At 43.0% G+C, this 26,756-nt stretch overlaps 1 protein-coding gene across 35 annotated transcripts in view; it reads right to left on the minus strand.

Annotated features, from left to right (window-relative positions):
• Positions 1-26,756, minus strand: part of PPP6R3 (protein phosphatase 6 regulatory subunit 3) — a 149,086-nt gene that overhangs the window by 65,758 nt on the left and 56,572 nt on the right. For 33 of the 35 annotated variants that reach the window (XR_004270249.1, XM_032282559.1, XM_032282561.1 and 30 more), the window contains 4 exons: positions 14,331-14,563; positions 7,621-7,807; positions 4,383-4,520; positions 1,482-1,547 (listed from right to left, as the gene is read on the minus strand). Coding sequence is in view for 34 of the 35 variants with exons in the window: in XM_032282559.1 (XP_032138450.1) it covers positions 1,482-1,547; positions 4,383-4,520; positions 7,621-7,807; positions 14,331-14,557 (618 nt within the window). In the remaining variant the exon portion in view is untranslated. Of the gene's footprint in view, positions 1-1,481; positions 1,548-4,382; positions 4,521-7,620; positions 7,808-14,330; positions 14,564-19,178; positions 19,190-26,756 lie in introns of those variants that run through there. The other 2 variants (XM_032282562.1, XM_032282589.1) reach the window with 2 other exon arrangements.

Raw genomic sequence — 26,756 nt, forward strand, 5'->3', positions numbered from 1 at the left:
GAGAAGGGCTTATCACCCCAGCTAGGTTGAGAGCACCTTCTAAGGCAGGGGCTCCCACACTCCCAATCCATGTCTGCACTGGATGTGTTCACAATGTCAACTCTGCTAACAGTATAACAACTACTGCAAGGGCGCATACCTTGCATTCTCCCCAGGAAGGACAGTGGGGAAGTGACAGTCCCTTCAATAAAGCCCAGGTACCAAAAGTTTCTGAATGGATCAGAGTGCAAGGGCTTAGATCTACAATCACAGAAAAAGTATAATCTTTGTGGGGGAGAGGAGACTCTACTGCACGCCTATTCCTGCATGGCTCCTCTGTGGTGCTCACACCCCCATCTAACCTGCAACCAAGAGGCAAACAAGGAAGTCCCCCAGCTTCAGGACAAACCTTGAATTGCCCTTAAACAAACTTCTTTGTAGATATTAGGCTGAACCATATGGAACTGTCACGTCTGTAGGTAAAAATAAATTACTGCCAAGTTTACTTGGCTCGGCCTGATACCTAAGATGGTAATCTTATAGATCTCTTCTAGAGAGATATACACCCACTGGTCCCAACAGGCATCCCCACAGTTCAGGGTTCAATTTGCAAACTCCAAATCTAGCTTCAATCCTATCGTCAAGTCAACCTTTAGCACCTAGGTCAAAGGCCAAACCTGTCAGAGCTTAACGGCCAGGGCCGGGAAGTCCAACAACAAAGTTACTGTAGGGGTTCAATAGTGACCAACATCCCACTTTACTGCCTGCAAAGCTGTAACCAGACTGGATAAAACACTCAAATGTGGCCATATCAACTGGGCAACAGATGGGTAGAAAAGTAAAAAGGAAACAGAGATAGAAAGCAAAGCATGGGTTAAAAAAAAGTAAAAAGGAGGCTGGGCGCCGTGGCTCATGGCTGTAATCCCAGCCCTTTGGGATGCCAGGGTGGGTGGATCATGAGGTCAGGGGTTCGAGATCAGCCTGGCCAAGACTGTGAAACCCCCGTCTCTACTAAAATTACAAAAATTTGCCAGGCATGGTGGCAAGTGCCTGTAATCCCCAGCTACCTGGGAGGCTGAGGCAGGAGAATCGCTTGAACCTGGGAGGCAGACGTTGCAGCGAGCCAAGATCGCACACTGAATTCCCGTCTGGGGGCGACAGAGCCAGGCTCCATCTCCAAAAAAAAAAAAAAAAAAAAAAAGGTGGTAAAAAGGAGCATGAACAAAGGAGGTTTGTAACAAAAGCCAGCTGGTTCAGCGTGAAATCCTAGCTCTGGAAGGAGATGGTGCTATAACAAGGGCCTGCTGTCGTACATTTCCAGAGATTTTCTGGGTATTGGCAAAATACAATGTTGTTTAGAAAACTATCCACTTCAAGAATACCAGATTGCCGCTCTTCTCCCTGCATGCTCTGACCACGTTCGCATTTAATGTAAGTATGCTCTGTGCCTAATAAACAGTTCTTTTTTCTAATCAACTTTAAAGTTACACAAATGAACTTACATCTTCTTCTTGCGATGGATGAACTATTTCCACAAGCCTCTGGATAATTTTCTCCTCATTTAACCACTGTAAAACACATTGTAGAAGTAATCATAGCAATGAGTGGCTCTTGTTCAAGCCCCAATGTAGATTAACATACTTGGAAATATCCATCACATTTTAAGTAGAATGTTACAGGTTTCTCTGGACTTTGAACACTACAGAAAATTAAAAGTCCCCCAAGGAAAATGCCAGTGAATATATTATTTTAACAATGGCCAACAGTACCAACAACTCCCCAAATTACAATACCCACACACTAAAATTCTATGTATCAGCTTCTTAGCCATGAGGTTACTCCCAAACATTTAGGACTAAAAGGGTCTGTAGGCTAGTTCTCAAGAAGGGAGGGCAGGGAGATTAAGAAGGATGGAATGTACACATTTCTCTAAGAGTGCGTTCCCTCTGAGCTTCAGAAAGATTGAGAAGAGCAATATTTAGCATCAAGTTTCTGGGCTAAAATAAAACACAGGATGAACAAAAGGGACTTTTAGATTACAAAACCAAACCCACTGCAAGAAACGTGGAAGTCGGGGGAAGCAAAGAGGCAGAGTTTATCCACCCTGTCATGTGCTGGCAAAGAGCTATGGCCATCTCCTTTTAATCCATGTATGAAATGCTAAAGTGAATGAGAACATGAAAGGGATTCAAATTCAGAAAAAAATAAAGGAAAAAATCATCTGGCTTAACATTAATGCTGTAGGAAACTGAAACACCATCATCAACAAGGGAGCTCACTACCTAGAGAGGACACCACCCCTCCTCTGCTCAGAAAAACCCCAAAAGGCTAAAGGAGACTAGGGCAGGCAGTGGGGGGCAGAAATCAAGCACAATTTGCTTAAGAAACAGAGAAGAAGCCCTGACACTGTCTCTGACTGCTAGACGAAAACACCAATTAAAGGAAAATGTGAAGCTATAGGTAGGCACCACAGAGGTAGAGGCCCAACTTTATATTTTAACATCTGTTTTTAGTGCACACAAATTTTCCGAGAACCTTGTTCAAATGCATATTCTGATTCAGTAGGCCCGGGTGAGGCCTGAGACTACAGACGTCTAACAAGCTCATAAGTGATGTCTGGGACCACTCTTTGAGTAATAATGTTCTGAAACAGAGAAGAGTAAAAATCTGTGTGAGGGGTGGGGCATTCCTGATCACTACAGGAGAAACCACGGTGAACCAGTCAGTCCCAGACCTCTACTGTCACCACAGCTATTCACAGGCACCTACATTCTAAGCCCACTTCTGTACTCATCCCCGATTGTGGATGTGCAAAACCAAAGACAGACATTTAGGGGTCTGAAACAACCTTTCCCCTGCCTACGCCTTTACCAAAACCAGACGGATCCTAAACTTCAACCCAGAAGCAACCAAAGGAATAAAATGGTTCCAGCAAACCATTCTGAATAAATCTCTCCCTGTGATAATCCTAATATAAAAGTGACAACCCCCTCCCTGTCTTCCCCAGAATCCTCAATCTCTTTTGAGAAAAGACCCATCTACAAAGACATACCCAAAAGGAAACAGGTGTCCCAATTTAAGGTCCCTGCCCACAGACAAGTCCCAGGACACTAACTAGATACACCTAGCTGGTTTACTCACAGTGATCAGAGTGCCTGGGTCACCAACAAATCCAGCACTGAGCCCATCACATAAATGCATGCTTGACACACCTGCCTACCTCAGGAACATGCCCTGCCCTGGGCACCACCTGAAAGACCTTTCTCCTCATAGGCCCTCCAGTCTCTCCTAGTCCTTTAGGTCTTTAATAATAATTTGCATTTCCAAAGAAATGAGTAAGTTCTAAGGTTGCAGGGTTAGTATTAAAGACAGATGGGCTGAAGCATGGTTTTGGAAAGCTTCTGAGAAAGAAAAGGAAGGGAGAGGGGGGCCAGGCGCAGTGGCTCACATCTGTAATCCCAGCACTTTGGGAGGTCAAGGCAGGTGGATCACTTGAGGTCCAAGTTTGAGACCATCCTGGCAAACATGGTGAAACCCTGTCTCTACTAAAAATACAAAAATTAGCCAGGCATGGTGGCAAGCACCTGTAATCCCAGTTACTGGGGAGACTGAGACAGGAGAATTGCTTGAACCCGGGAGGTGGAGGTTGCAGTCAGCTGAGACTGCGCCAGTGCACTCCAGCCTGGGTGACAGAGCAAGACTCCATCTCAAAAAAGGGGTGATGGGGAGGGGAAGACAAGAGAAGGCAGAGATGGGAGCCTGGGTGAAACCTTCTTTTCAAGTCACTCACACTGTCCCCTCTTCCCACCCAAATTCCACCTAAAACATCTATTCAATAGGCACACATCCTAAAAATCACCATCTGTCTACATTTTAAAATATGTCCTTTTGAAAGTCAACTATTCTCTATCTTATCCTTTGTTCCCAGGTACCCATGAGAAGAGAATTACTTCTGAAGCCTGAATCCCTAGATACACTGACACCTCTCTGTTCTGACCTCCAGAGATAGCCCTGAAGAGTATGGCTTCGTAACATACTCAAATGGGACTTAGAGCTCCCAACCTTCTCATTTCTGCTATTACCACCAGGACCAGCTTTAAGACAAATGCTCAACCCATAAAGTCTCGCCACCCACACAAAAAGCAAACAAGCAAAAAGGAAAAAACACTGAACAAAACATTCCACACACCTAGGGATGTGTCCATCCGAAATTCTAGTTCTGCAAAATCTGGATCTCTTTCTATCTTAGAACAGCCTTTCTTCCCCACCCTGCTTCCTGCCCTCCAGACAACCCTCTGCTACCAACCCTAATCCCATGCAATCCCTCCCAGCACACAGCAGCCTGGTGGGCTCACACGCCAGCACCCTCACCCCAGTCAACAGCAGGTCAGAATTCTACTCACATTCAGCACATCTTGCCTGGGCTGTGGAGGCTCAATACATGTCAGGAGCCTGAGCAACAAATCCATGATAGCAGAAGTTCCTATGTGCTTTATAATAAGGTCTACAAAATCACGCTTCTTCTTTAAGAAATCCACAATCTAGAGAAGAACAGATCAGAAACTGAAAGACATGTAACTTGGAAACTTACTGTAAACTTTACCTTTTAAGTCCCGACTCCCCCTCATCCAAATTCCACCACTACTTTAGGTTGAGAAATGGCAAATGCTGAATTAGCAACAAGATGGGCTGACAGTTACAATATTCAAAAACTTCTTGGAAAAATATCCCCTAAATTAGCACATGTCCATTAATACAAATACAACGTAACAGAATCTTTTATTTCTATTCACTTTCATTATTCATTTGCAAATAATGGGGGATCAAAAATTTAATATGGCTATAAAGAGCAAGAGAATATACCATTTTATAGTTTATGAACATAAAGCAAGTCTGTTAGATTTGGCACTAAAATTAGTAATATTCAAAATTCTAATTGTACTCTAGCAAGTAAGAGAAAAAAATTTCAAAACAAAGATTTCTCCTCCAGTCAAAGTAACTAACTCATCTGGCCACACAAACACGGCTTTTGAATTTGACTTCACCAACACACTCAATTAGCTTAAGCACAAGAAGGGCAGTTGGTGGAGAGGCAGGGAGCTACCCTGAAGGAACATGAGATTGGCCACGGAAATCAGGCCCCTGTTGCTGGTCTCTTCTGCACTGGGAGACCAGGGAGATGACTCTATCCCATGCAGCCCCGCATCCCTGCAGCCTTGTTGCCTCTGCTTCAGTCCATGTGCATGTGCCTTCTATTCCCAAACCCTCCTCGAGTCCCAGGGGGAGAGTGGCAGCTGCTGTAACAGGATCTCACTGAAATTTCTCAAAAGCCCTGGGAGGTGGAGGTGGGGGGGTGCGGAGGGGGGGTGCTGAGTAACTCACCCCACCCCCCACTGCTGCCCCTTTAGAGATGAGGAAACTAAGTAGTATATTCCAGAGCTAAAAGGTGGCTGCCTGGGATTTAAACTTGGATTTGTATGCCACAAAAGCCACAATCTTTCCATAATGCCACATGAAGTCTAACAGCCAAAGATGACAACTAAAACTGCTTCATACAATTAGGTATAAATACAACATTAACCAATACACGTTGCTTCTGTACACAATGAGGTCAAGCATTATGATATAAAGCTTTAAGAAATGACAAATAATTCACTCACAATTGAGTCCCACAATAGTTTTTAAAAGGACAGTAGAGGAGAAAGGACAAAAAGAGTCACATGTGACCAAAATATTCCACAATTCACTTCCAGAAACACCGAACTTGGAGCCCAAAGGAACAAACACCAGCTAGTGCTGTGGACAGTACAGCACAGACAACAGGGAACTGTGGCCCCGATGGCACCGCTGGGGTGCTGACTCATGTAGCACTGACCATGCCCCACCATGACTTCCCGTTCCATGAGCAAACAAATGCCTTTATTGCTCAGCCAGTTGAGTCTCAGTTTTTGTCCTTATAGTTGCATATACCCTTACTAATATTATCACGTAACAGAAAACCTTTATTTACACTCCTAATCTGCAAAAAATAGAGAAGTGCCAGGTTTGACCTTAAGCCACAGCTACTGAATCCTCTCTTACTATCATTCATACAATCCTGATGGGGACTTGTAACAAGCAACAGGCCAAGGGGCTCTTATCTTAGAATATAACTGGCAAGTGCCGTCATCTCTACACAGACAGAATGTCGAACTCTGGGGTCTAACACAAAATACTCAAGGTCCTAGAGGGTGTTAAGTGTATTCTCACTCTTTATGTGTACACTGAAAATCGGGGCTTGCAAACCTGGGTTCCAACAGCACAGGAATGAGGAGAAAAAGCACAATGAAGCATAATGTCTGGATAATGGCTACAACAACCATCCCTGAGAACTGCCTGGTAACATCAGGGTGATGGAGGTGGCTACCACTCTCCTAACACAGCCAGGGGTTCTTGTATTTCTAACCAGAAGACAGAAAAGAAGAGACAATCTACATTAGAGCAATCATGAGTTGGGGATTATTACCTACGTGAAAAAAATCCTATTGTCAATAAACTTAGGAAGTTTATCCTACTCCATTAACTCAAAGAAAGCATGACATCTCTTTCTAAAGTAAAGCCACTTCACCTTGGCATAGGTCAGGACACACAGAGCCAAAAATAGCTCCAAGTCCTTCTACCAGTGCTGATAGCAAGAATGGGTTACCCACAGCCATTTTCCACCATGAAGGATGGCAGGACCAACTGGTTTGACCATTTTTACCCCACATCATCACACCCATACTTGCTGCAATTCTGGCAAATCTACTATAGTTTATACTTGAATAGCTGAGGCTCCAGTTGTTCTCCGGGTGCCCATTTCCATAAAATCACTAAAATCTCCAGATAAGCAGATTGTTTTTCACAACAATATCCACTAAAGCAATGGTTCTCAAATGTTAGCATGTTGGGCTCTCCCCTCAGAGTTTCTGATTCAGCAGGTCTGGAGTAGGATTTGAGAACTTACATTTCTAACAAATCATCAGGTGATACTGAGGTGCTGCTGGTCCACAGACCACACTTGGAGAACCAAGTGCAGTTTCTGTCAAACCGCTCTGGATAGGAACAGCAGAGCTACAAATGTATCCAGCAGTCTATACACTCAGATGTCTCAAGTGTGACACTGGAGAAGTTTTGAGTAGAATCAAAACAGAATCACCATTTGTACAAACCAAGCATCAATTACATTTGTTGGAAAGGTTTTCAGTTTAAGCATCATCTACGACCATCAATGGGGGAAAAACTAAACAAAACAATTGTTTGGTGACCAAAGAGTCCCTAGGATTCCACTCACATATTCAACTGCTTAGTTATTGTACTTGCATCTAAGTCCCGTCTTCACAAATGGGTACCCAATATTCTCATCTGCTAACCACTTGTCAAAAAGAGGAAACCAAAGTATGCTAACGTATTAAATGAAATTTGAGATTATGCCATATTAGAAATATTCATTAATATGTATAAATAGTATGTGAGTGCTTAGAATGTTTAAGATTTAAAATATATTCTCTTATAGAACCTGAACTTAAGGCAAAGTTAGAATGCTAAAGCAACATATACTGGGGGATCACCTCAAGGAGATGATCAACCCTAATACTTACCTTTTGGAAAAATCATATTTACCTGTTCTGGTTTTCTGCTGATAAGAATACTTAGCACCTTGCTGAAGAAACTGGCAAGTAGTGGGTTCAAAGGGGAATCATTTAGGAGGAAGCTATATAATTTCATTAGCAAGGATTCATCTTCTCCCAGTCTATCATTCATCTGGGAGACATCGGAAGTGAGCAACTCACAAGATATATTTGGATACCTAGAAGAAAAGAATACTTACATCATCATCTTTATTAATCGTTTAATTACATAAAGATAAACACAAATCAGAAAGGCTTCCTAAGATTTCTTGAAAACAATAATATCATTTACTGGGAATCAGGAAATATTTCAATCCATTCTGTTCAGCCAACCTCCAGGCTAAAGTCAATCTACTGTTTAAAAAATTGTTTTTAAACCAAGCTTTAATAAGAATACATCTTTCCCAAAGAAAACTAGAGCACACCTAGGACTCAGGAGCCCAGGGAGATCATGCTGCAGGGCCCGGACCTTCCCCACGATCAGTGAGAAAAGCGGCGGGAGGTACAAGCCGTCAGGCTACAGCCTGCTCTGGCACAAGAAGCAGCACAGCTTACAAGCCAACTGTGGAAGACGCTGGTTTCCAGGACACTGAACAGCACACAGCACCTTGTCATTACTTGAGGTGCTCTGTAGATACCTGGACCAGCCTTTATTTTTAGATGGGTTGCAAATGGTACTACAAAGTTGTTTTGGAGGGCTTATCAAGTGTTCAGTCTACATTACATCTTAAGAGAGTTAAGCATCCTACTATAATGAAGGGGAGAATAGGGCATCAGGCTGGACTACCAAGGCAGGAAGCCGCATACAAAAAAATGTAGTCCTAGCTATCTGGAAGGCTGAGGTGAGAGGATCACTTCAGCGCACAAGTTTGAGGCTACAGTGAGCTATGACTACTGCACTCCAGTCTGGAAAACAGAGTGAGAGCTCGTCTCAAAACCAAACCAAAACAAATCAAAACTAGTGCTCTCCACATCCATCTTCCAGTATCTGGAGATTAGCACAGACACAAGGTCAGCCCACAGTCAGTCTTCACCATGTTCCCTCTCCTGTAGAATACAGGCCCACAGCTAAGAACATGAAACCTGCTCTGGATGGACCCGCAGGCTCTTCTACAGACCCCAAAGCTTTAGAAATGCCTACACCCCAGCCGGCCGTGGTGGCTCATGCCTGTAATCCCAGCACTTTGTGAGGTCAAGGTGGGTGGATCACCTGAGATCAGGTGTTTGAGTCCAGCCCAGCCAGCATGGTGAAACACTGTCTCTACCAAAAATACAAAAATTAGCCAGGCGTGGTGGCAGGAACCTGTAGTCCCAGCAACTCGGGAAGCTGAGGCAGGAAAATAGCTCGAACCCAGGAGGCGGAGGATGCAGTGAGCCAAGATGACAACCAGTGCACTCCAGCCTGGGTGACAGAGCAGGACTCTGTCTCCAAAGAGAAAGAGAGAGAGAGGGAGAGAGAGAGGGAGAGAGAGAGAGAGAGAGGAGGGAAAATAAATGCCTGCACCCCCTAAAGCATGCTTGCCTCTGACAACCAGACCACTAAGCCTCTGCAAACAGACAGTAGGTCCATTTTCTCCACTCACTCCTCCTACCACAATCTCGTGTCTGTTTTCACTGGCAACAACAAAGATGTTGAGCCTGTCCAGATGATACTCTAGCTGACCCAGGATTCACTCCTCACACACTCCCTGATGGACAGCCAGGACCCAGCACCCAGCACCCCAACCAGTCATTAGGAGTGGCCAGCTCAAAGGGTGAGCAAGACAGGGAGACAGCAAAGCAGCCAATGCGGCTGCATAATGAAAGAACCAGGGAAGACTGGGGCGGGAGGGACACATATACAATGCACCTGGGGCATCCAAGGCAAGCAAGTGCTGACTGCAGCAAGACCCTGACACAAAAGGTCACCGGTGACGAACCAGAAAGCCACGGCACTTGACAGGCTCTGGTGTGAGGCCTAAAGACAATGGTATGAGAAGATCCCAAAATGAGCCTTTGTATAAAGCAAGCAGAAAAGGAAAACAACAAGACCTGGCAGATGTGTGGGTCTTCGGGAAGTAAAGCCTTCCTCAATTTATATAGTACGGGCTTCAAGGAGCCGGAATACAAACCCCTATACAGTACTCATTATCCCAAGGGTGGGCTGATGCGGGAGTCACACTACCGAAGTTCATAACTGGCCTCCACCTCTTACCACGACGTATAAACCTTGAGCAAGTTACTTGACCTCTCTGGGCCTCAGTTTCCAAGTTACTAAGATTGAGACAATAGTCCTTATCTTATGGAGGAGAGGAATGAAAAAGGCTGGGAAGAGGGCCTGGCATAAAGTAATTAAGAGTTTAATAAATGACAGCTGTTTTCATTCCTCTTTGTTTCCTACTATAAAACGGCAGAATGCTGCTAGGGTGGGTTGGGGAGATGCACTCACTCAACTGTCTTGATGTGGAAACTGCTGACAAATAGAGAATCAGTAAAAGGCAGCAGACTCCTGGCTGTGAATCAAATGCATAAGTGTTTTCTCCAAACTCTGACAGAGAAAATCCAGATGAGTAACTTTAAAATTTGTTCACTTTTGGGCCGGACACGGTGGCTCACGCCTGTAATCCCAGCACTTTGGGAGGCCGAGGCGGGTGGATCACGAGGTCAAGAGATCGAGACCATCCTGGTCAACATGGTGAAACCCCGTCTCTACTAAAACTACAAAAAATTAGCTGGGCATGGTGGCGCATGCCTGTAATCCCAGCAACTCAGGAGGCTGAGGCAGGAGAATTGCCTGAACCCAGGAGGCGGAGGTTGCGGTGAGCCGAGATCACTGGGCAACAAGAGTGAAACTCCGTCTCAAAAAAAAAAAAAAAAAAATTTGTTCACTTTTTCTAGGTGACTGGGTGGTATGACCTAACTCAAGAAGCATGCATAATGTTAGCCTTTAAACAAAAAGGTCAGAGTTCTGGTTCCGGAGAGGCTACGGCTACTCTCCTCCCCACCCTCCTTAACATTCAAGAAGCTTCTCAAGGCCAGGCACAGTGGCTCACACCAACAGTCCCAGCACTATGTGGGGTTGAGGCGGGTGGATCACCGAAGGTCAGGAGTTCAGGACCAGACTGGCCAACATGGTGAAACCCTATCTCTACTAAAAACACAAAAATTAGCCAGGTATGGTGGTGTACGCCTGTAGTCCCAGCTATTCAGGAAACTGAGGCACAGGAATCACCTGAACCCAGGAAGCAGAGGTCACGGCCAGCTGTGACTGTACCACTGTACTCCTTGCTTGCTTTGCCTGAGAACACTGAGTCAATCAGAAGGGAACCCAGCCATACCGCATCCCCAACCTAAACCTGGGCACTTCTTCCCCACTCCGTGGGAGCGGCCCTTGCCCCCGAGGCCATCCTGCATGTGTGCTATGGACCACATGCCCCTTGCCCCCACCCACTCCAGCATAGCACATCACTTGGCAGCCTGTTCCTTCACACTGGCTATTTTCTCTGTGCTGCAATATTCTCACAGACCATCCCTTCTATCTAGGAAAAAATAAAACCCCACACCACCCAACTCCACATATGCCTCAACCTACCACTTCCTCTCTGCTCCTGTTACAGGAAATCACTTCAAAGAGTTGTCTCTGCTTGCCTCCAGGCTTTCACCTGGGCCCCTCCAAAGAACCTGCACTGATGGGGCCCATAAGCTCTATGTTACAAACTGAGTGATTTCTTATGAGCAGTACCCCTAACCCACTGTCCCCCTCCTTCTTCCTGAAACCAGACTTCCCTTGGCTTCCAGGGTAGCAGCCCCTCCAGGTCCTCCTGCATCCAGTCCCTCCTCCATCCCTCAGTGGAACCCAGGCCAGCCATGTTGGCCTACACTACCCATCTCCAGTTTGGGAAGCTTTCTTCCAGCTACATCAGCTCTGCAGGTGATCTCATTCAGACTCATGGCTTTACATGTCCTCAGTCCCACCTGCTGTGAGGCCTCATCTCTACCTGATGTCTAACAGGCATTTCACACTTGACAGGGCCAGGCCCAAACTCCTGCCCTTTCCCTCTGCAATCTTACTTCACTGCCATAAAGCCACTCCATCCTCTCAACTGCCCATAGTCACTCCTGACACTTTATCTACCGTTCCATACCTAGAGCAAACCCCTTCCGTTCTAACTTCATCTAGTACCTCCGGGAATCTGACTGTGTCAAACAGGTCCTCTAAGATCTTTTTTCTCTGTTGATCACTGTAGCCAACCGTACTTCCACTCTGTCCTCCTCCAGTCCCTGACCAGGGGGCTAACAGAGCACTCCTGGGGAACAAAGTCAGACCAAGGCACTTGCTCAAAACCCTGTGGTGGCTTCCCATCTCAAGTAAAGCAAACATCCTGGCTGGGCCAACCAGGCCCCGTATGGCCTGTCTCTAGAGGTGCTTCAATTTCACCCCGACCCTCCCTCCTTCCATTCTCCCTCATTTATGATGCTGTCCTTTCTCTGGCTGCCCAGATGTTCTTGGGGTACACCAAGCACACAAGCACTTTAGGGCTTCCACACTTGCGGTTCCCTCTGCCTGGATGTTCCTTATTGTCAAGTGCCCACTTGCCAACCCCCTTATTTCCTGCATGGCTCTGATCAGATGGCACCATCTTAATGACACCTACCCTGAGCTCCTCTGCCCATCCTCCACCTTCAGCGTCCCTGTCTCGTCATGCTTCATTTTCCTCCAGAAGCCTTATCTGACAAACAACTGGTGGGCTTCTTAGTCTGGTTCACCCCAACAGAGCAATTACTCCATCATTCCAAAACTACACAATCCCAATCTAAACTTCCTTAAATGACTATAGTCAACCATAACCCTAAAATACTTTCGGATCTCAGCTGAAAAACCTCTCTATGCTAATCTAGCTGTGGCGTCACCCAAGGTACATTACACACAGGTGGTGACTGCTCAGGCCAGAAGTACTGCGCTATCCAACTCAAGCGGTGGTCCTTCAAAATGGTGCGTGCAGAGGGCTGGGACCATGGGAGGCACATTTGCTCTTGCAACCTCAAAGGCAACAATGCTGGCAAAGCAACATAATACAAGTGTCACACTGTTAAAACAGGGGGAGCCACTACTTCTTTGGGGGAAAGTAAGCCCTTCATATAAGGCATGCCTACTTTTCAATGATTAAAACATTACTAGCCTAACTCAGCATGTGAGGAAATGGACCCAAGAAGGGTAAGCTCTCCACCCAAGCTCTCAGATATGGGAAGAGAAGAGGGTGTCAGATATGGGAAGAGAAGAGGGTGGGCTGATCCAAAAACTGTGCTCTTTGACCCAGACCACACCGTCCAACAAGGACAAGCCCCAATTCAAGCAGTACCACCCACATGCTAGCTCACTGTGGAGGGATTTCCAAGTAGCAAAGTGTCTATCGTTTGGGGGATGAGAGCACGCTAGCATGTCTGCCACCAGATTTGTTTCCTCCTTCATTTTTTTTTTAAACAAAAGTTTCGCTCTTGTTGCCCAGGCTGGAGTGCAATGGCGGAATCTCAGCTCACGGCAACCTCTGCCTCCGGGGCTCAAGCAGTTCTCCTACCTCGGCCTCACGAATAGCTGAGATTACAGGCACCTGCTACCAGGCCCAGCTAATTTTTGTTATTTTTAGTACACCTGGTGTTTTACCATGTTGGCCAGGTTGATCTCGAACTACTGACCTCAGGTGATCCACCCGCCTTGTCCTCCCAAAGTGCTGGGATTACAGGCATAAGCCAGCGCACCCAGCCTTTCCTCCTCCTTTTTAAGGCACTAATCTCTGAGTGAAGGCTTTCACTAAATGCTAGGTGTCAATGTTAAAGGCTGGCAGAGAACATGACATCCTTGAAGATCTAAGCCACTAGCAACTTAAAAGCATTAACAAGTATTATTTCCCAAACAGCACACTTTTCCCCAACCAGAAAGGAAAAGATGTTCTGACAAGAACGGTAAACTGGGGGAGAAATGGCAAGAGAGACACTACTAAAAGCCTAACTCTTCCTATTCCATTAAGTTATGTAATGCAACAATTTTTGTTTCTCAAGTTGCTCTATTTTCTGGGGGGAAAAAGAGCCAAATATTTGGATATGGAGAAATACTTAACTGAAACCCCAATACTTTACATATCTATGGAGCTTCCAGGCGTTTGTATAAAAACTGTTATAGCAATGGTAATAAAGGATTCTCACTACACTGTGGTTCTGTTTGTAAACAGATTAGCAGACAAAATCCACTGTAGTTATCCATGGTGTGACCAGCTACGCCGATGTTCATTAATACCCATTCCCTTATTTTCAGTTGATAAAAGGTCAGGCTGTATTGTATAGGCAATGTTCTTCATAACCCCAAGCTCTGACTTGGATCCGCTGTGCAATTCTGCATAGTCATATAATCTCCATCTTCCTATTTGTAAAGTAAATATTTTAATCACTTGACTGTTTTGAGAAATTTGTCATCATTGTTCACAAAGCACAGTGCCTTTCCGGAAAACCTTTGAATGAAATTCAGAACACTCTATTTCTAAACTCTTGTGATTCCCTGGACTTAGTTCTAGAATGGATTTTGTGCTCCACTGAGCCAGTCCTTCTTCACCATCTTACCCTTCTGTAAATGGTGACAGTTGCACTGGAGAATTCTTGAGCAAGAACTGTAATATCCTACCCCACACTTCACTTTAGTCCCACCCTAGAGAGAAGATTAAATTGTCTTACTTGTATCTGATCTTCTCATCCATGTCTTGAGGTGGTTCTTCTATAATGAATGATACTAAATCTTCGAGACATTCTGCTTTTAACAGAAACTCTATAAGTTTGCGGTTCTGAGCTTTACATTCCTGTAAAACATCTTCCTCATCCATTAACTCCTTCAGTGTTACATCTTCTCTTTCTAGAAGTGTGTCTATGTGGGATGATGAGTGAAGATCAAATTTCCAAAACATGCTGGTCTAAACAAAATGCAGAAAATATTTCATAAAATCTCAACTTTACACATTAATTTTCCACAATTCATGTTTCAGTTCAGTTTTACAGTCTAAAATGCCAACTTGGCTCACATAAGTTAAATAAGCTTCATACTGAACCTATAAAATACTTTTTAATGTGTAACTGGCAGGGTTTTTTTCCTTCTCAGAAAAGAAAATATTTTAATTGATAAAAAATTTTGACTTGGAAAATGCTGAAAGCTAAAACTTGGAATGATTTTAACCTTCAAAAGGAATTCATCCATACTGTGTTAAGAAGTGATGCTGGAAAAGGAGTAAAGTCACTCTTTTCTTAAGGGTGAAGAACAGAATATCTTCAGAAACAAGTGATAAGCAGTGAGGCCTACTATCTAGAACACTTCAGAAGACTAAAGAACTAAATAATCACCGCAAACCGACACTTTCATAATGAGTCAAAAGCCTGAAGTAATAAATAAATTGGTAAAATCTGTGTCATTCTTAATATACATACTAAAAACTGAAATCTAATTCTTGAGAAGTTAGAGAAACTGATTCTCCTCGGTTTACTAGGAAAACATGACAATGAAATACAGTCACTACGCCACATACACATTCTTTCCTCTGCTTCACGCCCATCCTTCCTCAACAAGGAAAACAGTTTGTTTCTTCAAATTATAGAGCTAAAAAAGGTACTTATTTGTTAGACATGGAAACATAAAACAGAGGGCTCACTACATGAACTACAGGTGCCACTCATGATGGGACGATCTCAAAAGCCACTTTTGAGATATGTGACAGGATGATGGCATCACAGAAAGTCCTCAGTTGGGATCATTCAAAGACCTTTCCTATCTGTCAAAGATGCTCACTGCAGAATTCCTAAACCAGAGTTTGGCAATACATACTTACTCTTTGTAACCCCCAAACCAAAACCTAGTTCTAAGTTGGAGCTTCACTACCCACTTAGTGAGGTGTCCCGTTAGCATTACCTCCAAAAAGGCATGCTAACATCCACATGCTATTTAAAATAGCCTAGGTGAAAGGAAGGAGGCTGCAAAGGATGGTAATCCATACACAGCACACATTTTTACAAGTATATATTTGGAACAGGCACAGTGGATCACACCTGCATCCCCACACTTTGGCAGGCACCAAGGTGGGAGGATCACCTGAGGTCAGGAGTTCCAGATCAGCCTATACAACACAGCAAGACCTCATCTCTACAAGAAAAAAAAAATCAAAAAATTAGCCAGGCATTGTGGTGCATTCCTGCAGTAGCAGCTACTAAGCAGGCTGAGGCTATAGTAAGCCATGATTGTGCTACTATACTCCAGCAGGGCAACAGGGTGAGAACCCTGTCCCCGCTTCCCAAAAAAAATCCACCCACATTAGGAGATCAGGCAGGAATATATCCTGATTTTATGCTTTTATAAACATCTGCCTCAAAATGATTTTTTAAAAATAGAGATCACAGAGGACAAAATCATTTACACTGCTAGTGTAAACACTCATCAATCCAGGAATAAAAGAGGGGAAAAAAAAAACTCTGTACAACGGCAGGTGACTCAAGGCTCCTGAGTAAAAGTACATCCACTTCACAGGACAGGCAGTGAGATCACTAAACTTTTTACTATTAAGCATATGATCATAGTATTTAAAATATAAGCAGAGTTTTTTATTTGTTTTTTTGTGAGACACAGTCTGGCTGTCACCAGGCTGGAATGCAGTGGCATGATCTCAGCTCACCGCAATCCCTGCCTCCCGGGTTCAAGCAATCTTCCCACCTCAGCCTCCCAAGTAGCTAGGACTACAGCACGCCACCACACTCGGCTAATTGTTTTGTATTTTTAGTAGAGATGGGGTTTCACAATGTTGGCCAGGCTAATCTCAAACTCCTAACCTCAAGTGATCCACCTGAGGCCTCCCAAAGTGCTGGGATTACAAGTATGAGTCACCGTGCCTAGCCAAGCAGAATTTTAAGAAAGCTTCCAAAAGCTCCTTAAGAAACAAATTTTAAATAGGAATATTATAAAATGTGAAGGGTGTTGCAAAAGGACCAAGACACATTTAAGGATGGCAGCCACCGTGATGATCCACCTGGACACGCAACATGTTGCAAGCGGAGTCGATGTGCAGGACTGACGTTGAGCACAAAGATCCATGCGATGACACAAAAGCGGTGGCCCACAGTCAGAGGCACGGCTGTCTTGTTCCTCTACTGGATTAGTTAAGAATTATGTGCAGATGACATCACAGACCATGCTGGAAAAGCACAGCTCCTAGCACTGACGGCAGCCACTATGCTCCCAGGCTCATATGACTTCTCTGCTCAAGATGAGGGGTGGGTAGGGGCATGTGCAGAAGCCACTCAGGAGGCAATGTAACACATTTGCCAGTGAAGGAAATAAGAGCAACCTACTTCTAATACAAATATTAAAGAAATAAGGGCAAAGATGACATGCAAGTAACAGGAAAAGAACTTTGGGGGAACGGTCAATGGATATAAACCTTAGACATAAATGCTTTTTGTGATTTTCAGATCAGTGGGAAATGGTAAACAAAATACCTTTATTATGCAATTTTATACTAATAAAACTGACAAGTAGAAAAAAAGAGAAAAATATATCAAAAGGTAACTTCAATGGGGGGGGGGGGGAAGTTGGGTTTCCTTTCCCACAAAGAAAGAAAAGTGGTTCGCTGCTTGAGGGCACACAGTAAGGTCAGTGCTACCTACAATGCTTCTGTTGGGAGTAATACAGCTCACGTATGTCTAAGTTCTTAAAAATCACAAAATCTTTTTAAAATATATTTTTACTACTCTTCCCCCATACTTTGTCTTTATTATTTTTCATACTTTTTGGTTTTTATTTTTTTTATTTTTCATATTTTTAAACGCAAAGTATGAAAAATACTAACAAATAAATCAGAAAAAAAGTGAATCTGATATCAAGCACTTATTTTCAGCTAACAATAAACAGAGTATACACTGACCAATTAAGTGAGAAGCTATGTCTACAACTAGACAAAGTGACACTTCTGAATTGTGAACCAAGATATGACTTTTTTGCCTCAAATAAAAACTGACTTCCAAAATCTCAACCTTATTATAAAGGAATACTGGATTTATAAGGAAGAGTGATAATTAGTTGTGATGAAATAAGGTGTTGGCAAACCAAATCCAGCTGAGACTGCCAGCTAAGAATCGTTTTGACATCTTTCAAGGGCTGTTTTAAGAAAAAAAAAGAATATATGACAGAGGCTATCTGTGGCCTACAAAACCTAGAATATTTACAGTCTAGTCTTTTACAGAAGAATGTAGTGTTATTTGCTCCAGAGGAAATAAAAGTCCCACTAACAATCCCTTTGCTTTCTGCAGTCTTCTGAATCCAGCCAGCATCTACCCGACAGCCCTTGCACCCTGCCCAGGGAGGTGCTGACAGTCGGCTGTCTCCATTCTCCCCTTCCTGGGGCACTCATCACGTAGGTGTGGCCATAGACATGGTTCCTCCACTGTACCAGGAACCATCAAACCTCCCACGGGCCTTCCCCTATATTTGGCTGAATGCTGACAACCAAATGGCCCTGAGGGATGGTAGAACAAAAACATGGAGTGTGCCCTGGTCCTCAAATCACCACATGGAAGAAAGCTACCTACTTCTCTAAGTCCCTGCCCAAGTTGTTTGAGCCAGAAGCAACCTTCCTGTGGCAGAGCCCGTGTGCTCCTGCAGTGTGGCCTAACTGATGAACCAGGTCCTCTAATCCCCCAGCCAGGACTTTGTGGGTTTCCTATATTTATTTTAAACTTGAGATGTAAGCACAAGAAAAGGAGTTTTTTTCAGCAACCATCTGTTGTAAAGTGATTAATTCCCTTTTTTTTTTTTTGAGCCAAGGTCTCACTCTGTCACCAAGGCTGGAATGCAGTGACTTGATCCTGGCTCACTACAACTTCTGCCTCCTGGGCTCAGGTGGTCCTCCCACCTAAGCCTCCAGAGTGAGTAGCTGGGACTACAGACCCATGCCACCACACCTGGCTAATTTTTTTTTTGTAATTCTGTAGAGACAGGATCTCACTATGTTGCTCAGACTGCAGAGACAGGGTCTCACTATGTTGCTCAGGCTGGTCTCAAACATCTAGCCTTAAGCAATCGACCAACTTAGCCTCTCAAAGTGCTGGGTTTACAGGTGTGAGCCACCACACTCAGCCAACTAATTCCTTTTGCTCCTCACTATTTGGAGTTAGAATAGCATTTTTCAGACCAGAACACTTTGAAATATACATTCTCATGGTGAATTTTCTTTGTATTGGACATACTACAAACTCAAAACCAAAATATAACCACAGTAGATTCCTCATCCAAAAATTATGTATTTTACCTTTTAGCCAAACAGCAAGTTGACTGGAAACAAATGGCACTGGTAAATTAGTCCCCCATGCTTGACCTTCGCTTCTATTTGTACTCTTTCAAGTAGAAAGAGGCTGGGTATGAAGTAACAGTTACAAAGTTCAACTGCCCAGCGCCCTGAGGTAAAATGGAGTCCTTTTAAAAATATAACTACTCTAAAATACTCAGAAGAACTAAAAAGTCAGCAACAACTTGTTTTTAGTAAATACAAATACCCTTTAAAATTCACAACCTGGAATACACAGTCACACAACGAATAATGACAGGGATACAGACTGAGAAATCCTTTGGCAGGTGACTTCGTTGCTGTTCGAAGATCATAGAGTGACTCACAGAAACCTATACGGTCTAGCCTACTACACACTTGGGCTCTCTGGTACAGTCTAATGCTGCTAGGCTATAAACCTGCACAATATGTTACAGTGTACTGAATACTGGAGGCAGTTGTGACAATGGCAACTCTTTGTGTATCAAAATAGACACTACCATGTTAAGATGTTTTTAGCTGAAGTAGCAAAGTCACCTTAAAGAATCCCCCAAAACCAACCATTTCTATCAGTCATTAGGCGACAGGCACTTTTCAGCCTCAATGTGACCTTATGGGAGCACCATCACATATGCAGCTCATGACTGTGCTTAAATAGGATTTAGGGATAATTTCTTCCAACGAACCAGTCAGTGCGGCCAAGAGTTCAGTAAAGCCAAACTATTCTCTATCTTTCTTCAAAATCCTATAATTTTTTTCTAAGTTGGATTAAGTAGTTTGAAAATGGAGTTTTCTCCAAAAGGGCAAAGGGTTAAGCGCAGGTCACTGGGGAGTCAACTGTTACTTGATGCCAGAGGACGACAAAGTCTGCTGTTCCCCACCTTCCCTTAACATAAAACAAGTGGAAACTGCCATCTTACATACACAAAACAGGATCAAAGCATCCAATTGTTGAGTGAATTTATTCACCTCAGATCAACTGCTTTACTTAATGACCCTCTAAAATTTTTAAAATACCTTCATGATACCAAAGCTTTTCAAAATCTGAGGCAAAGTACCTTGAATTCAAGGCATTCAGCAGTGACACTCTCTGGAAAAAGGATACCACCTGGTCTCTGACACAGGAACTAGGAACTGGAACAGCGGCTAAATCATTTACAAGAGGTGCAACAAGAACATCAGTCTATCTGTAAAACTTGCCAAGGCACTGCTAGTAGAATGCTAGTACAGGGGTCCAATTATGATTTATGTAAACTACCTATAACCCTTTGTTTTCATCAAATATACAAATCCCCTAACCTTTGCTTAGGATCATTAAGCATTTTAACAGGCCTGGATTCCAACACTAGCTCCACTATTGGCTAGCCCTGAGGCCTCAGGAAAGCTACTTCATCTCTAAGTCTCAGGATCCTTAGCAAATAAACAGGTTGTGGAGAGTCAGTAAGACCCACAGTAGCAGCTGGAACACACAGGCACCAACATACACACACTCACACAAACAGAAGTTACTGGGGCAATAAATATGTCCAACAATGAAATCAGTGAGCTTTAAAGCTTCCCAAACTTTCATACGCACAGGAATGACTAGCCTAGAGGTCTTGTTAAAATGCAGTCTCATCTGGGCATGGTGGCTCAGGCCTGTAATCCCATCATTCTGGGAGGCCAAGATGGGTGGATCACTTAAACCGAGGAGTTTGAGACCAGCCTACCTATTCAGGAGACTGAGGTGAGAGAATCACCTGAGCCTGGGAGGCTGAGGCTGCAGTGAGCCATGATCATGCCACTGCATACCAGCCTAGGCAAGAGTGAGACCCTGTCCTAAAATTTAAAAAATAAGTAAATAAATAACAGTCTCAGATTCTGACTCAATAAAACAGGGCTCTGACCTGAGATTCTGCGTCTCTAGTTCCCAGATGCCGCTGATGCCCAATTTGAAACCACTGCTGACAGCTTGTAATTCACAAGTGGGGGATTGTTTTAATCTACATCTTCACAAATTGGAATACATGTATTGAAAATGACTAAACAGCCATGAAAACCATAGGAAGAGGATACTAGTGCAAACATTACTGTGTTATTTATTTTGAAACTCCCTCTGAAAAAGCTGATATTGATGGGTTTTCACTCAAGACAGAGGCAGAACATACCATACCATATACCATAAACATGACAAAAGATAAACTATTAGAACTCTGAAGAGAGAAACTACTGGTGATCCTACCCACAAATGAGCAGCTGACTGTGGGGATGACAAGTAAGATCTTTAATGAATTTCAAAGTCAAAATCTTCTATTCATATGAACTCACTCTGCTTAAATTTGGCAACTTTGTATCCAAGTACAGTAATCTGTACACTATCAACTGTGAAATAACTATGCCCAGAACTAGCTGAGCCCAGGACAAAATGTTCAGAGATTCCAAAAAATATTCAAAGATTATGATGCATTTGAAGACAGAGCCCAAACAGCTTTAAAGCTTCCCAAACTTTTATACGCACAGAAATGAATACAAGTGTTTCCGAGCCCTGTGAGATTGCACAGGTCACACATCCATGAAACCAGCTATGTCTATAACACTTAATAACTGGCCCCATTGGAATCATCAAGATAGCAACACTGAAGTGAATATCTGGTATCATGCCAGACTGGCAATAAACACACATTAAGATATTTCTAGTAGTAGCTGTAGCTACCTAAACATATGGAGCATAAACAGAACAAAAATAGGAGAAGCAGCTGCTTCTGTCCAAGAAAACACATGGGAAAGACTTTAAGACAACAAAATGTGTTACTGACTTTTAATATTATATATATATGAAGAAAACATTTGACATACAAATTTCACATGATCTTATGCAAAAGCATCCAAGCACAAACTGCCCAAGTTGAAATTCCGATACAACCAAGTCTCCCTTCAGCACTCCCCTCTCTCACCACTATTAAAACTACCAGAACACGAGCTCTATCATCCAACTCAGACCTAACAGAAATAATAAACTTATGAGCCACACATTAAATTTTCTAGTAGAAGACACCGTCTCAAAAAAAAAAAAAAAAAAAAAAAAATTTCTAGTAGCCACATCAAAAAAGTAAGAGAAAAACAACGGATAATATTAAATTCAGAAGTATCTTTAATACATTATATCCAACAGGGCTAAATTATTTCTTTTGGTACTAAGTGTTCCAAATCCAGTGTGTATTTTACAGTCACAGTACCTCTCAATTTGGACCAGTCACATTTCAGATGCTCGAGAGTCCCACGTGGCCAGTGGCTGCTGTACTAGACAGCCCCACTCTAATGACATTATTGCTACAATTATGATTCAAAGTCTTTCTCAGCACTGAAATGGTCTCCCAACTCCTTCCAGAGCTACAATCACTAACAATGTTTTCCACACAGGAGCCAATGTGGGGTAGGTACAAAGAGGTTATAAGCCATGTTTTTCTTCTCTTTTAAAATATAAATATACAGGAGAAATCATGAAATGTAACAACTTGGCCAGACATTCTTCAACTCAAAAAAGTAGATCACAACAACACTAGAAATATTTTGTAGCCTCTAATATCTAGAAACATTTATACCAATAACAAAGTTTTCAAATCCTTCATCTTGAAATAATGCAAAGAGCTAGATCTTGCATGGAGAGGCACAGCTGGGTCATTACTGGTTTAGACTTAACAAGCAAAATTTAAAAACAGCCACGTCTCTTAGAATTGATTTCAATATAAGCAAACTCAAAATATATTTTCAGAAGAAAGAACAATGCCTAGGTCACTCAAAAATGTTGAGAAACAATGATATCTGATTAGTGTGGAAAAAACTAGAATTCTCACTCATCCTCTAGGAAACAGACCTCATTGCATCCCCTGATTATTCCATAAGCAGCAGATGCATTTACACTGAACCTCTGGCCGAGTTTATAAGCAGGATGGGGAACAGGATGTACTCAACAATCAAGCTGCAGCAAGGCTGTTCACACTGGCTCATCTACTTATGCAGTGTCCAGACACCTGGAGGCCGAGGACTTCCTTCTCTGCTTGGATTCACGCATGCAGGAAGCTTAGTTCAGCAGTGCCTGACAAGATCCAAATGTGAAAGTGTTGGGCTCCAGGAGGGTTTGGTGATTGCTTCAGGCATGCTGAAAGCGGCATGGCACTAAGACGGGGCCAGGGAGGAAAGTGTCTATTAATAGGAGAATGCAGAGTCACTCCCATGGAGGTTATCTCTTAGTGTGTAAGTTAATGATAAACTCCTTCCCCTGACAGCAAAGCTCAATGCCCAGGGAAACATTCACAAGCGGAGGCAGAAACATGGAACACAAAGAAGTAAAAGCAGCTGGTCTTTGAAAGCGGCTCTCACCAACTACTAAGGAAAAACGACTACAGAACACAGAAAGTTCGCACAGTAGCTGTGTCTCCAGTCTTAGTAAAGCATCAATTTCATAAAGGTACAGTATCCCCACTCCCAACAAATTAAATCAAATATGAGAGTGTCTATTAGACAGTGTATTTCTTTAGAGAAGACAGCAATACAAATGCAAACCCAGTTTTATTGTATCTCTGCAACTGCTTCTTCCAAAGGTGTCAAAAGCAATCAGCTTTCTACCACCCAGGTATTCCAGAATCTTTTCCAGTTTTAGCTCGAAACTGCTTTGATACTTTAAGCTTTTCTTTGAGAATAAAGGAATCAAATCCATTTAATATGCTATATTAATCAATAGGTATTAAAGTATTAACATGAATTGTGCTAAGAAATATAGTAGTAATATGATAGATGATCCCTACAGCCTTGAAAAATACAATAAAATTGAGAACAGAGAAAGGAAGGCAAAAATTTCAACCTTGTTCCACAGGGAAGACAGCCTGGCCAAAAATGATATTGTATGACCTAAGCAGAGCCTCAAAATATAGGGAGCATTTAGCAGGTGATGAATGGAGCGGAATAACACATTCCAGGCCAGGAAACGACTGCCTGAAAGCAGTGGACAGGAAGAACCAGTAGCTTCATGAGTCACAGCAGGGAGAAGGCTCTGAGGGCAAGAAGGAGGAGCCTTTGGGAATGTGGTAGGATTAAGTTGGCAACACAAGGCCAGACCACAAAGGGCTGTGTGTGAATGCACAGCACCATGCAGGCATGCTGCAGAAGTGGACACAACCAATGAGTTTTAACTGAGGCAAGTGTGCATTAAAATATCTGCAGTAGAGAGGCTGGGCACAGTGGCCCATGCCTGTAACCCCAGCACTTTGGGAGGCTGAGGTGGGCAGATCACCTGAGGTTGGGAGTTCGAGACCAGACTGACTAACATGGAGAAACCCTGTCTCTACTGAAAATACAAAATTAGCCAGGTGTAGCGGCACATGTTTGTAATCCCAGCTACTTGGGGATGCTGAGGCAGGAGAATCGCTTGAACCCAGGAGGTGGAGGTGGAGGTGGAAGTGAGCCAAGATCACATCATTGAACTCCAACATGGGCAACAAGAGCAAAACTCCGTCTCAAAAAAAAAAAAAAACTCTAGAGCAGAGATTAAACAAAGTATTTTAATAGCATATAGAAACAATTCTGAACAGAAGCCGACAGGGGAAGTGACATGGAAATGACCTGGACGCCGTGGTTAGTACACTCTTAACAGGGTTTGTATTTCTTACAGAGGTGAAGAGAGAAGGAAGAGGACAAACCTCTTTTGGGTCTGGCCAAGTGTGAATATGACTTAAATGTGGGACAGGAAAGGAAGAGAATGAAGGTAAGATACCTGAGGTGGGGCATTGTAGGCATTGTCCACCGTGCTAAGACAGACACTGGAGTATGAATGCCTAACTGTCAACACTGTGAAAGACAGACTGGAAAGGAGCAAGCCTACTGAAGAGGGACCCACCGGAGCAGAAGATGATGCTCTGCAATGGCCTCTACATTAAAAACCAAGGTGTCCGCTAAGAGATTTCATACTAAATGACCATTACCTCTCTAACGTCACCATCATTCTGCCTGCTCAAAGTCTAATTTCCACTTTTTCTTCATTCTGGACCTGTACTTTGGTATCAAATGATACAAATTTATACTTGCCTTTAGAATTCTGGTTAATACACAACCCTCAGTAGGCAAATGCCTGTATATACCCCATACTAACTCCACATATACCACTAGGATGCTAAGAGCAATACAGGATTAACATCTTAACATTCACTTCGCTTTTATATTTAAATAGTCAACCACCAACCACAAAATCCAGCCTTACTTTTGTCAACTAGTTCAAATTAAAGCAAGTACAGTAATGTGTTCCTCTACAAATTATCAGTACGAAAACTTGAATGTACAGGAACGTACTTGAATTCTGTGCCTATTTTCTACAATTTCAAAAACTTCAGTCAAAGTATATGCAAAGCATGAGTTATTTATACTAAGAATAAGTTTTGTTAAAATGCAACTGAGAGTTTGTGTGGGGAAAGGCAAGTAATGAGAATGGCACAACGGTAGCTGGGTTTTTGCCAGAAGTCTTCTTAAAAGATCAAAGGAACAGGGGAAAGGCAAGGAACACCACCCAGCTGGATCCAGATGTACATGTGCATGCTGGAGGTGAGAGTGTGTGAATACAGGTAAGACAGTATCATAAATGTCAACATTAGCCGGGCGCAGTGGCTCACATCTGTAATCTCAGCACTTTAGCAGAGTGGCAGTGGGTGAGTCGCTTTAGTCCAGAAGTTCAAGACCAGCCTAGACAACAAAGGGAGATCTTGTTCCACCACAAAAAGTACAAAAAATTAGCTGAGCATGGTGGTGCACACCTGTAGTCCTAGCTACTCAGAAGGCTGAGGTGGGATGATCACTTGAGCCTGGGAAGCAGAGATCATGCCACTGCACTCCAGCCTGGTTGACACAGTAAGACCCTGTCTCAAAATTTTAAAAAATGTTTAAGTCAAAGTCAAATCAGTAAATTCTATCTGAAATGTCCAAGATTCTTGGAATCTCTGAAACTGGGTAGGATTCCAAAAGCGAACAAATATGAGTCAAACATCAGAAAGGAAGCACTGGGTAACGAGAAGAGAATAGGAAACATGGTTATGACTGGCATGGCTATTTGCAACAACACAAAAAGTTTCTAACTCTCCAAAACTGAAGAGACATGAGGTGGTCCTAAGCAAATAAAGAATGGTGAAACTGCCCGGCTAGAAAGGGAATTCTATACTAACGTGTGGTGAAGGGAAGACATGGAAAATCCAAGACAAAGTTTCCATTAGGTGAAACCCGGTTATGTGCCATTTATGACTAACCCAACTTAAGGCAAGTGACAACGGTAATTTATTATTCATATATCTTACAGACAAGGTACCCAAAGAAAATGGCCTTTCCTAATCAAGTAGAAATTCAGGAGCACACTGAGATGCTTTTGGCAAATGGTCAATAAGAAGCAGTCTTCAGATTAAGAAATGAGCTATCAAATTTATTTTGCAGTTTAACCAGTTCTATAATGAAAGACAGACCTGGCAACTTGGTCACAAAAAAATCTTTTAAAAGCCAATTTTTAAAAGCTTTAGCTATTATTTTCAATTTTCCTTCCCTAGCAAACTTCAATCAAACTGTATATAACCCTTAAGTATTCAAGGCTATCTCAACAGCCTCAGATTAGGAGTAATAAACTGTTAACCTTCAGGAAGTTCTTTCTTTTGTAAATGTTTCACAGTATGCAACCTAATGTGCAAGAAAAGTTAAAGTAGATTCTAGACTACTGAGACTGCTCAGGAATGAAAGTCCAGCAAAAATTGGTCTTTATATGTCCTTAGGAAAAACAACCTTCAATCTCTCCTAATTATTC

The sequence above is a fragment of the Sapajus apella genome, unplaced genomic scaffold (assembly GCF_009761245.1).
Source record: "Sapajus apella isolate SASKATOON/1434 unplaced genomic scaffold, GSC_monkey_1.0 scaffold14, whole genome shotgun sequence".
In the NCBI taxonomy this organism is placed as follows: Eukaryota; Metazoa; Chordata; class Mammalia; order Primates; family Cebidae; genus Sapajus; species Sapajus apella.